The sequence below is a fragment of the Coffea arabica genome, chromosome 5c (genome assembly GCF_036785885.1).
Source record: "Coffea arabica cultivar ET-39 chromosome 5c, Coffea Arabica ET-39 HiFi, whole genome shotgun sequence".
Taxonomy (NCBI): Eukaryota; Viridiplantae; Streptophyta; class Magnoliopsida; order Gentianales; family Rubiaceae; genus Coffea; species Coffea arabica.
The window spans coordinates 43,058,328-43,070,883 of record NC_092319.1 but is presented as its reverse complement, the minus strand read 5'-3'; the positions used below and the strand labels follow the sequence as shown (position 1 = coordinate 43,070,883).

Genomic DNA, 12,556 nt, shown 5'->3' with positions numbered 1-12,556 from the left:
GTCTAAGTTAACTTGTTTTCAATTCAAGGAGAGGTTTGACCCGATGGTACTAAAAATTTTTAACATCAGACTAGTCTTGACCCCTAGAGTACTTACTGGCTCGATTAGGCTCATAACTCGGTAATATCTCATATGAAGTCTCAACGCTCGCAAGGGCAAGGCTGCGTCATTTAGTTCCCATCTTTTCATTTGAAGCCAAAGCCAACTAGCGACACTATGAAAGAACCACTTTGACCATTTACTGCAGGGTATGCTGGTCGTACCTATACCTTAGACAAAGGTAGAAAATTGGTTGCCCACGCAGTCCACATGTTTGATCATTTGCCGCAGAAAGCAATTGCCATAACTTTAGCAACTCTTGATTTCTAGGTTGGTCTTGAATAAAGAATTGATTGTGGCTAGTGGGTTCCCATGAAACTCTCCCGTTTTAACCATATCACATGCCTATTAAGAAATTTAGCTCTGCAAGTTTGCCATTTTTCAAGTAGCCCAAATGTGGATAAGGTCAGCTTGTACCTCCAAAGGGCCAGGCTCATTGATTCGATAAGGCTTAGTCTTCGGTCAAGTTCACCAGAATCGTCCCTTGTTTCCATTTTGCATAGTCCTGCTCTAGACTCTTTTGTAGTCAACAATGCACTAAGATCAGCTCCTTCCCCTGAATCTGCTCTTTCCTTGGTTGAAGTACTTAAGACTGTTTCAAATTTCTCGCATAATCAGCAAACACTTCATACATTAGCCAAAATACTTGCAAAATCTGGCCAAACTGGTAAACTCAGAACCCTGATCAATGCCATCAATGCTGGCAAGTTTACAAATGTTGCGCGTGTCAGCTTTATGGACCGGATGCGTTGGTTTGCTCTTGCTGGAGATCTTGACGAGGTTGCTAGCGTGTGGGATGAGTGGCGGACCTCACAGAAGCGTCCTTGTTCTGAGTCTTACAACATTGTGATGGGCCTTTTTGCTAAGAATGGCAGTGATACTGAAGCGGTGACAGTATTCCGTAGGATGATTGATGAAGGGGCGCTTCCTAATTGTAGAACGTACACAGTCATCATTGAGCATCTTCTCGGTTCAGGGCACTTGGGTTCAGCATTTCAGGTTTTCCAAATGTTGCCACAGATGAGAATTAAACGCAGTTTGAAGCAGTATTCCGTTTTGGTTGCAGCATTATGTCAAAATGATCAAATAGACTTGGTGAAGACTTTGCTTGATGAGATGCGAATTGATGGTATATTGCCTGGTCGAGCTATGCAGAACTCGTTGCAGCGACTGCAGGAAGCAGGCTACGTCGAGGAGACAAAAGAATTATTGAGGGAAATGTTACCGGACGAGAGGATTAAAACTGTAGCTTATGCTTTGGATGGCAGTGAGGATGACATGGAAGATGAGGATGAAGATGCTAACCATGTTGATGGTCGTGCTGTTGATCAAATGCAGTTGAAACCATGGTTAGATCCTGCAGCTTTGGCTAGTGCCTTGCAGCAGTGGAGACCTGAAGAGGTGTCAACTTTAGAGGATGCAAACATTATATGGACAACACGGTTAGTTTGCAAAATGATCAGAAATTTCAAGTCAGCTGAAACAGCATGGCAGTTCTTCTGCTGGGTAGCTTATCAACCAGGATTTAGACATGATATTTATACAACATCAAGGATGGTTGCCAAATTAGCCCGCCAAGGATGTGTCAAATTGGTTGATCAGCTGTTGTCTAAATTAGAAAGGGAGGGCATGAGGTTGTCATTCAGCACAGTCAAATTGATTATAAATTTTTATGGAATTTCTGGAAAAGGTGATGCTGCTCTTAAGATTCTTCAAGGTGTTAAAACAATTTGTGGTCCCATATCCAAGAGCAGCATGTTAATTTTGTATACATCTACGTTAAGGACCTTGACCAAGTGTAAGATGAATAACGAAGCCTTGGACATACTTGAAGAGATGATTTTAGTTGGGATATTTCCAGAAATCCAGACATTTTCTGGATTGATGCATCATTTTGCACTCCATGGAGATGTTAAAACAGTGCAGAGACTTTTTGGGATGGTGAGGCAAAGTGGCCTGGAGCCAGATGCTCATATGTACACAGTCCTTATTCGCGCATATTGCAAATGTGAAAGAGCTGCGCTCGCAATGAGGATATTTGAGGATATGATGAACTCAAGCTTAATTCCTGATGCTATCACAAAGGAGTTACTTGTCAGGAGTCTGTGGAAGGAGGGAAAGCTCAGAGAAGCTGCTGCTGTGGAAGAAAGAAGTGAGGAGATAAGGAACGTCCTTCCAAGTGCTTTACCAGGAAATTTATACACTTTGAGCTCTGTGGATCTTATGAGAATTTATGAAATATATTCCGGTAAATTCACTGCAACTACTGATAAGGAATAAAGTGGATGTCTAATGTTTGTCAATGCTTACATGGATTTTGTAATTAATCAGCCTTCTTCATAGGAAAAGCTGAAGGATCGATGTTGAAGTTCCATTGTGAAAGAACCAGCAAAGACCAAACGTTATATAGATTCTTTTGTCAAGACCAGGAGACCTTTTAAAAAAGAAAGAAAAAACAACAGATACTGCAATAGGGTGACATTATTGACATACCCTTTTTACTTTGTAGCAACTCCATATAACTTTTCAAGCAGGCAAGACAGTGAGAGTACCCTTCAACACGGGATGCTGATTGGTAGGCCATAGTAAATGTTGGTCCTCAACTTTTAGTTTAGCAATTTAGATAACAGGAGAGTCAACTGAAAAGGGCAAAGAATGAAAAACCAAAACAAATAGCAAAGCTGAACGACTTTCGTCTACAAGCACAAGCTATGAGTAACGCTAAATAATTCCAATTTCCAAGCCGGCGAGGCGATCAATGAATCTCGGTCATTATTAAGTGCCTACTCTCACTCACGTTTTCATCTTTGTTCCTTGTCCATGCAAAGAATCCCTTAGCTTGTAGCCCGCCTGTTTGATCCAAGGGCAAGTTTTAAGCTCCAAGAAGACAGGGATCAAGGTGATTACACAGATTTTTTTTTTTATGCAAAATGAGTCCTGCACTTTGTTCAGTGTTATTTATTCCATAGCTGTACACATTCAGAACAGCATATTCAAGAAGATTATACTCTACCCATTGCAATATTCAATCAGCAAACAGAAGTAAATCGCAAGCACCAAAATCTTGAACTGCCCCTTCAGACACTGCAAAAACCTTGTGTTTTCATCTTTTGCATATATTACCTATAACACTTTCAAACAACCAGTAGAGATGTATAAATTAAAGCTTTGTGCCGAGCAGTATTATTCTCTAGAGAACACAAATGCACTAAATGAAAATAAATGTTCTTGCTACCCCGATCTTCACCAAAGATGTGAAGGCTCTGAAAAATATACACAAAGTACTACTCCAAACAACAGCAAAAAAACCCAGGTTACAATCTCAAGAACCCAAAAGTTCCTTTATACCAGCCTTCTGACTCGCAGTCAGCCTAGCAGGAAACTTGATGTCAAACTTAATTCTCAAGTTTCCCTTCTTTGATGGATCTTTTGGAAGCGGCATGCCTTCACCTCGAACTACTTCTTCATAAGTTGGGTGAATCACACTGGTGACGGGAATTGTTAGATTCCTACCATCCAGAGTAGTAAGATGGGCTGTATAACCTGTCAATGCTTCAGTGAGAGAGACCTTTTGGGTAACAATCAAGTCATTCCCCTCACGCGTAAACACCCTGTGAGGTTTCTCATCTATGATGAACACAAGATCTGCAGGTGCTACACCTGGCAGCTCATTTCCTTTGTCTGGGAAGGTGATCTTCGTTCCTTTCTTCCAGCCAGGTTTGATGTTAATGGTAAGAATCTCTTCTACAGGCATTATCTTGCTGTATCAAAGCAAGCAAACTGAATCAGCATAATATAAATGATTGATATAAACCCAAAACCCCAGGATGCTTGCAAGTCTTTTCCAAAAGCTTTTGATTACTTTGAATAATAATATTAATGTAATGCAGAAACAATGCATGTAGAAATACTAAAACCCATCAGTGAGCAAGACACTTTTCTGCAACTACATATTCTACTCCATGCATATAACTCGCAAACAGTAATATAAACTCTGAAAGTCCCTACTGAGATATAGGACCCCGTTCCCACAACAATAAAACTTCAAAACATACAAGTGCTAAAACAAACACAAATTGCATACTCATCTCATAACTTCTAACAAGAGTTTCACATTCATAACAAAAGTCACAGAAAAGATCACAAACAATCAAATAGACCTAAGTAAAAGATTCCTACTTTCCTATTTTACAGGGATAAAAATGACCAGTAGTTAATCCCAAAAAGAGGACTTTTTATGAAATTGGTTAAATTGGAAAAAAAAAAATCAGGTCCCGGCGTAAGTCAAACATTTACTCCTCAAAACCAAGGAGAGGTCTTGTACCCCACTTATTCTATGCATAAGTCAAACAAGATTCATAGTAGGAGGGCAACTAGCAGCCACATTAAACTTCACACCAGAAGCTTCAAATGTATTGCTAGTTCAATCAGAGAAAGTAGAGAGAAACTCAGCAGATCATAGCATTTGCGGAAAGTAAATTTTTTAAAATGTGCCATTTCTTTAGATCTTTGAAAAACAACTGCAAGGGAATAGTAGACATTAATATTAATGACTGGCGGGGTTTGTGATTTGAAATATACTAATAATTAATAATCCCCCCCCCCCTCAGATTACTACTTTGAGATCTACGTGTTCATTACACACAGTGACTCTCATTCATTACACCCCTAATTTCACAAAGCTCATCCAAACAGCTGGAAGGCTCGCAATTAGCTGCTGACTATATTCTCAAACTACTATCATGCTACAATTACTGCAAGTGAATCACAAGGGAATACAGCAGTGATCCGCTACACGGTCTCCTATTGCATCTAAAAACTGCAAACAAAATGCTTTCCAAACATGAAAGAACACTTAGACATGTCAATTTGCATGCAGGATATCTTTATATCATTTTCCGCATTTTGATAGTTGTAATCTCACAACTCCACCATAAAAGCATTCCATTGGATAAATCAATCACCAACCAGAAAAATGACAAACCAGCCAATACATAAAATCACCAGAGTACTTATTTAACACCAAATAACTGTTAAATTCGCATGTGTACAATGTAGATGATAGTTTAAGTCGTACAACTTCCTAACACTTTATGTACACTGCCAAAAGAGAAGAAAATGCTTCATCCTTATATCCCAATTCCTCTGTCTCCTACTGAGCACAAGTGAAAACAAGAGGAAGGTAGAGGACGATGTACAAGTTTTCATACATGATCTGGGTCCAATGGTTCTAAAACTACTGCTCAAATGACTAAATTACCGAGGACAGAAACTATGAAATGGTTGTTCAAAATTACTGGCTTAGATAGGTTCAATTTAATATCTTATCACAGTTGCACACAAGTATGAAAGGGAAGAAAAGTTATATTTTGACAGGTGAAGATTGTCAACAAACACAACCAGAATGAATAAACACAAGAATTATGTCACATCTCGTCAACACACATTAGCAAAATACTAAGGTCTAATACTCACCCACTATTGGTATCAAGAACTTCTCTGGAGATCTTCATTTTCTTGGTAGTCCCCTTATATAGCTCTTCTAGTGTGCAAGGCAAGTTTTGCTCAATTGCAGGTGCTTTTCTAATTGTTTGTTGATGCATTGATCCACCAGGCCCACTACCGCCTCCTTCAAATGAAGAAAACATGCTATCATCAAACATACCACCAAACCTTGAACCCCTCATGCCACTGCCACCCCCCATTCCTCCAAAGCCAGAAAACCCAAAGATCTCAGAAAAAATATCATCTGGACTCCTAGGATTAAACCTAAATGAAGTTGGCCCTCCACCAGTGGAGAAGAAAGTAGCGCTACCAGGGCCACCAGCAGTATCTGGCGGCGGCACCCCACCTTTTAACCCCTCCTCACCATACTGATCATACACTGCTCTTTTCTGAGGATCACTTAGAACCTGAAAGATAAAGAAAAACAGCAAAAAGATCAACTTTAATATAAACTTTTGAAGCTGGTTGAATGTAACTAATTCACATGCAAAGCATTACAGATATATGGAAAAACACAAGATTCAAACTTTTTGACCAAAAAAAAAGGTCAGAACTTCTCAAACTAAGCATCATCTACATACAGGAAGATTAAGCTAGACAAATAAGCAGAAACCCTCTGAAAATCTTTTCAATTGAATTCCGCTAATAAACTCCGAACTTCTTAAAGTAGATAATCATCTTCAGACAAAAAGATCGAATCTTTACTCGTAAGGAGAAAAACCCAGAAAATCTCATGATCAAATTCCTCAAAAAAATTCAAAACTTACTAAACTAAACATTCACCTGTTATAAAGATTGGAGCTTTACAGATAAAAAGAAAAACCCAGACGCTTTCTAATAAAATTCCAGAAAACATTATTTCGAAAACCCATCTCAATTTTGCAAATTTAAATGCCTCCCAGACTTTAAAAAAAAAAAAAAAAAAAAAAGCTATCCACGACATCATAGATAAAAAAACACATGCAGGATAATCGGGATAAAGAAAAATATACATACATCATAAGCTTCAGAGATCTGCTTGAACTTGGCCTCAGCATCCTTTTTATTATTGGGATTTTTATCCGGATGCCACTTCATCGCAAGCTTTCGATAAGCCTTCTTCATATCATCATCGGTGGCTTTTTTATCAACTCCCAATATTTTGTAGTAATCCAGCCCCATCTTCCCCTCCTCCCCTCTCTTTCTCTTGTTATTCACCTTACCAATTTTTGCTTGTTTTCTAGAACCAGCAATACAACTTTCGGCAAGAAACCAAGTAAGAAAACGAATGAAAAAAAAACTTTTTCTTGTCTTGATGATAATAAAGAAGAATGTGGTAGGTAAAGTGAGTTCTTTTGGGGCTGGTGATGATGGTTTATTAAGCAGAAATAGTTGGTTGGAGGATTCTAAATTGGAAAGAAAATCCTCAGGATATGCAGAAAAGGAATTGGGAAACGTCGAAGCGGGGAGAGTCGTCTGGAAGCCCAGAACCCTGTGGAAAGTTCCAGAAGCTGCAGCTTTGGTTTCAGCCTCCTACGTCACAGGGTTAAATAGTGGTAATTTCCGTTCGTTCCCCGACCAGAATAATTAGGGTGCGGCTTGAACAACCAATTAAGGTTGTGTTATAAATATTCTTTTCAAGGGAAAAAAAGAAAAAGAAAAAAAAAAGAAGGCTGTAATTTACTTTAGGCAACTTGTGAGATGCATAAATAGTTAAATTCAAATTTTATTAACTCTTCCATCCTTCCATCTTACTCTCAATGGTGAAATTCATATTTTCGATTCGAATTCATATTTGAGTCAATTTTTTTTTGTTTCACTCTTTCATCTTTTCCCCTGCCCTTTTTACTCTTCACTATCCAGCGTACTATTATGATTTGAATCCTGAATTTAATAACGAGTTAGTTTATGGATTTCTTTTGTAAAATGGTGGTATCAGCAGGTTGGCACACATGATTTATTATATAAAAAATGTACATAGTGAAGTCCTTTTATATGATAGAAAAATTTCACAAATATCTTTAGAGCTGTATCATTCTTTCAATATGTATATCTCAATTAGGATAGTAATTTAAACTTTAAAAAAAATTAAGATTCTTACAATATAATGATAAAAAAAAAACAAATATGATTTTACCGTGCAACGATGGATTTAAATTAAAATTATGATATGTAAAAAGCCATATGATATTGTACTAGATTACGGACTTCTCTTAAGAGATGTTAATTGAGAACAATAGACAAGCCCTCGTTTTGTTCTTCTTTTATTTATTTCTATTTGTTAGTAGTCGTATTATGTTTTGAATACCTTAGAATGACTAAATCTAGGAGATTAATGTTTGAGTATGAATATTATCTCGAAGGTTTTCCTAATTATTACCCAACGTCCTCTTTTAATTACTATCTAAATTTACAGAGTCATATCTATTGTGCTAATTAATCCCAAAGAACTTTATTCATTGTCATTTATTTCAAAAACTAAACCCTTTGTACACTATACTATATATCTTAGCATGAATAAATCTAGGAGATTAATGTTCGAGTATATGAACATTATCTCTAAGATTGTCCTAATTATTATCCAATGTTCTCTTTTAATTGCTATCTAAACTTGCACACTCATATTTATTGTGCTAATCAATCTTTAAGAACTTTCCTCACTATCTTTTATTTCAAAAACTAAACCCTTAAGTAGCTTTTAGTCCATACTCATCGAATACAGGTTAGAGGAACCCTTCCTTTTATACGCACTCCTTACCAAAGTTTATAAAAGACATGAAATATTCTTTAAATTCTTAAAATTTAACTCATAAAACACCCAATATTTGTTTCCTTTTTTATTTTCGGAGACGACAACAGTTGTATAATCTAATCTATTCTACACTAAGGGGGAGAGGGCGGACCTAAGGAGGCTCAGGAATAATCCGGAGAGGACTGAACCACCACTGAACCAAACGAGTACACAACACATCCGCCTGAATTTTGGGCAATATTTGGTTTCCAGGTTACCAGTGTAAAACACCCAATATTGGTTTCCAGGTTACCAAGTGTTGTTAGATGGGCAACAGAAACCTAGCAGCAAGACTACAAGCGCAGTGGAACACAGCAGCTCTTTCTGAAAGGGCTTACATTTGGGTCAAGCAACGCAGGCGCTGCATTTGCTCCGACTCAAGCCTTATAATAATTAGTGGCCAGCAGCAATATTGACCATCTGCGGGAACATTCATTCATCGTTACAAAGTCAGATACCAATGGCCCAAAAAGTGTGCCTGTAACAATGGTTGGAGGACTAGTACAAAAGTCGTGTGTAATTGAAGTACTCGGCCCATAGCCGAATGCATGTAGGTCGTTAATGAAGTTGTTGAGTTATGCAACTTCCATGGGGAGGATTTTGGAGGATAAAAACGGAGGGGTTATAAACGAAAGATATTGAATTCAAAATTTTTTATTTATAAAAAAGTCAATTGCTTATTTTAACAATTGAGAGTAATTCTAAATTTTTTGTGTTTTTGATTAGTTCAAATTGTCTTTGATTTTTTTGTTAATACAGTTGAGATTTTGTCGTCAACAATATCATCTTTTTTATGCATGTTCTACTATGATTGGTGATCCATTAATGAAGAAAGAAAACAGTTTTAGACTTTAGTCTCCTCAATGAATGTCTCGTTTTTTTGAGTTTTTTCTTGACTAATAAAAGGACACCAAAAAAAAAAAAAAGAGTACCTTTAATATAGACTTATTTCAACCCGAATCAAAGGGAAGGTAAGATAGAGGCACTTAAACTCATACTTGGATCTCATCCCATGTTCATGTAGGAATTCAAGTCTCTTTTTAATTGGCCTAAGCTAAACTTTAATCACTCCCAAGTGTAAAGTCATTTGTACCTTCAATCAGCCTTTGAAACAACCTTGGATTAGATTCCAAGCTCAAAATTCCAGCATACGTATTACTCCACGTACAAGTTGAAGTTGCCTTCAATTTTAGCAAACCGTGTTAGAACCGCATCCACAACAGTGTTCCATGCATGTAACCTCTAAAACTTTTACCTAATATGCATTTAGAATTTTTATTTTCTGATCTAAGCATCTGTTCTTTACATCTAAGTATCTAGTATTGAATTTTATTTCCATCTATGTATGATTGATGTAGTTTCTGCCATTAGTGTAGATTTATTGAAATGAAGATGTTTCATGAAAAATAATAATTTTATTTGCAAAAAGTTGAGCTAACAAGAAAAAAAGAAATTTCAAAAAAAAAAAGAGAAAAAGAAATTTCACCATCAAATTAGTTAATGGGCCTATCTAACGAGTACCCAATAGACATTCGTTAAGATGGGATTCAGGAGTTCGTATTTCGAATAAGTAATGTTAATTAGAGAAAATATATAAATATAAGATAGGATAATAATTGTTAATGTATGAATTCATATGATAATGAGAGAAATCTAATTTATAGAGAAGTTTATATTGCAAAATCCAATTATAAACTTGAGATCTTTATTAAAAAAAAAAAAAAAAAAAAACCTCAAAGACTAGCAAGTGCCTCTTTTCATTTTCATGGGTGACGCGGCGAATCACCATGTCCGCCATGGCTACGAGGTGGCTAGGGCAACTTTTCTTTCCGAGGACCCTTTCTTTGCCCAAGTCTGTGAAGAAGGAAAAATCCCATCAACTTTTATAATGAAGACAAAATAACTGCCTCATGATGTTGTTGAAAGGGATTAGTCATAGCTCCTGTCTTTGTGGGCACATTTCAAATTATTCGACCTTATTCTTGGTCCATGTATTAAGCTAGAGAGTGGTGGCAAAAGAGTTTGCAAAATATTGTATGGATATAATATGCTGGTCCTTGTTTGGATCAAGGACGACTGGAAATATTGCACTGAAATTTTTTGGCATTACATATGCATTTCCATGGTTAGATGTATCGTGCTTAAACAACCCTATTCGTTATTTGCTTTGCTTGGCTCTGTTTGAGCACTAATTAATCAGAACAAAAGTATCATCAAATCAGAAGGAAAAACGCACTTGCTAATTATTGAGATTGAAGTAGGTTGAGACTTAATTATCACAAATTTATAGCAACTTGCTAATTTTTTTTTTCTTGGTACAATCTACGAAGGTTACTCAAGTAACCCTACTTTATATACCTTTAAAATTTTGTATCTTTTGTATACCTGTTATAGTTAGATTTATGAATGCATGGGCCAGCAGCAGACAGCACATCTTCCTAGCTCTTGTAGCATACCTCGAAACAAAAATGGTTAAAACTAGCATTAATCTCCCCAGGAAAGGAAAAATAGGGACCAAATTACAAAAGGAGGACAGGGACTAGAAGTAGTAATTTCTTGAACCTATGGACCAGCTATGAGGGCAAAACTTCAATCTCATATTGTGCACTTTCAGTAATTCTAATGTAAAACTTAGCATATGTTGGGTACGAAAATATTAGGGACCAATCTGAAAAGGACCCTTAAGCTAGGGGGAGAAAACTAGAACTTCCTTGATTGTTTGGATCACCTCAGCTGCACTTTTCCTTTTAGAATATGCCACTAAATGAAATTGAAACGAATAGATCATAATTTTCTTTCCAGTTAAGAATATTGGTTGGGGGTTGAAATGACAAGTAACTATAAGATATGGGGCTAGAAGTGGAAATTGGAAGGCAAAGAACATATAATTAACGGTCCTTTGAACCTTTCTATGCCGTATGTCTTCCACTTTTCATGGACATCATTTCATGTTGTACTGCACCGGAAGAGAAGCCCTTCCCAGTACGTAGTTAACTGCCACGAAGGGAGACCACCTCAAACGTTAAATCCTAAACCCTCGTGCACGGAAATCATTAGCTGTCCTCCTAGTTAATTGGATTTGATATCCTCTGGAATCTCCCATGTGCCTTAGTCCTTGAAGAATTTCCCATCAACTGAAACAGTAACTTGCTTTCATCTGCATCACATGTCACTGATCAGAGGGCTTGGTAAGAAAAATTGTAATGCTACTATTACACATAATGCATAGGTAAAATTAGAGAGTGGCACACAATTTTCGCATATGAATCACTTTTGTCCCTATATAAGGTCATATCTGGGTAACTTGATGTATATGTCTTAACATTTTGCTGAAAACTTAAAGACACTTAGTAAAGCTTCCTTGTCACTAGAAAGAGAAAAAAGGAAAAACCTAGGCCCTCGGACAATTTTGAAGACACTAATTTGATAAAAGTGAAACTAACCTTAGAAAGTGTCTAAATATGGGAGGTACATTAAATATGAGTGTCTGCATTCATGTGGTAAATTAAGTGTAATTTAGGTGTATTAGTAACACTTTTGATGCATTTATAACTTGTATCGTTAGAATTCAAGTGAATTTAAGATCAAGGGTATGAATTTAACATTTATACCTCCGTCTATACAAGGTCAAGAAGATCAATGAGATGCAATTAAGCGGTAATATATGCTCTAATGGATAACTTGGACTAGCCTCAATATTGCGGTCTCTCACAAATTGATTCTCCTGTGCCTCCAACCAATGTGTTAAATTCGGACCGGATAGCAACTCGGTTAAATTACTGGATCAGGAGTCAATTGGTTAGATCGGTAGGACCGTTCTCAAAAATCCCCTGACGTCAGCTTGATGTTATAATTATTTTATATTTTTATAAGTTTCAAAAATATTGAAATTAAGTTCTTGGTTATATTTGGCCAATCATGAAAAATGTTCCAAAAATATAAGATTTGCAATCAAATGCACACCTACTAATTATATCTAAGAATGTAAATTCATGGATAAAATATGTCCATTCTCCAAAATTACTTGAAAAACTAAATTAAAACAAATTAATGCAAGTTGAAATTGGTGATGCTAAATTAATGAGATTATAGGAATGAAAACATCTTGATTTAGAGATCATTTAGGAAAGCGAGTGATTTTGATATTTACACTAAATGGGTGACGTTTTTTTATTTCTAATA

At 36.6% G+C, this 12,556-nt stretch overlaps 2 protein-coding genes across 2 annotated transcripts; one reads left to right on the top strand and one right to left on the bottom strand.

Moving 5' to 3' along the window:
* Positions 1 to 268: 268 nt before the first annotated feature.
* Positions 269 to 2,402, top strand: LOC113690137 (pentatricopeptide repeat-containing protein At5g66631). The gene has a single exon (XM_027207960.2). It carries the CDS (start codon positions 412 to 414, stop codon positions 2,377 to 2,379), a length of 1,968 nt encoding a protein of 655 aa, XP_027063761.1. The 5' UTR covers positions 269 to 411; the 3' UTR covers positions 2,380 to 2,402.
* Positions 2,403 to 3,181: 779 nt separating this feature from the next.
* LOC113691042 (uncharacterized) lies at positions 3,182 to 7,113 on the bottom strand. The gene is made up of 3 exons (XM_027209218.2): positions 6,601 to 7,113; positions 5,575 to 6,011; positions 3,182 to 3,860 (listed from the first exon to the last, which is right to left on the bottom strand). The coding sequence occupies exons 1-3, from the start codon at positions 6,763 to 6,765 to the stop codon at positions 3,422 to 3,424; spliced, it is 1,041 nt and encodes a 346-aa protein (XP_027065019.1). The 5' UTR covers positions 6,766 to 7,113; the 3' UTR covers positions 3,182 to 3,421.
* Positions 7,114 to 12,556: the final 5,443 nt, after the last annotated feature.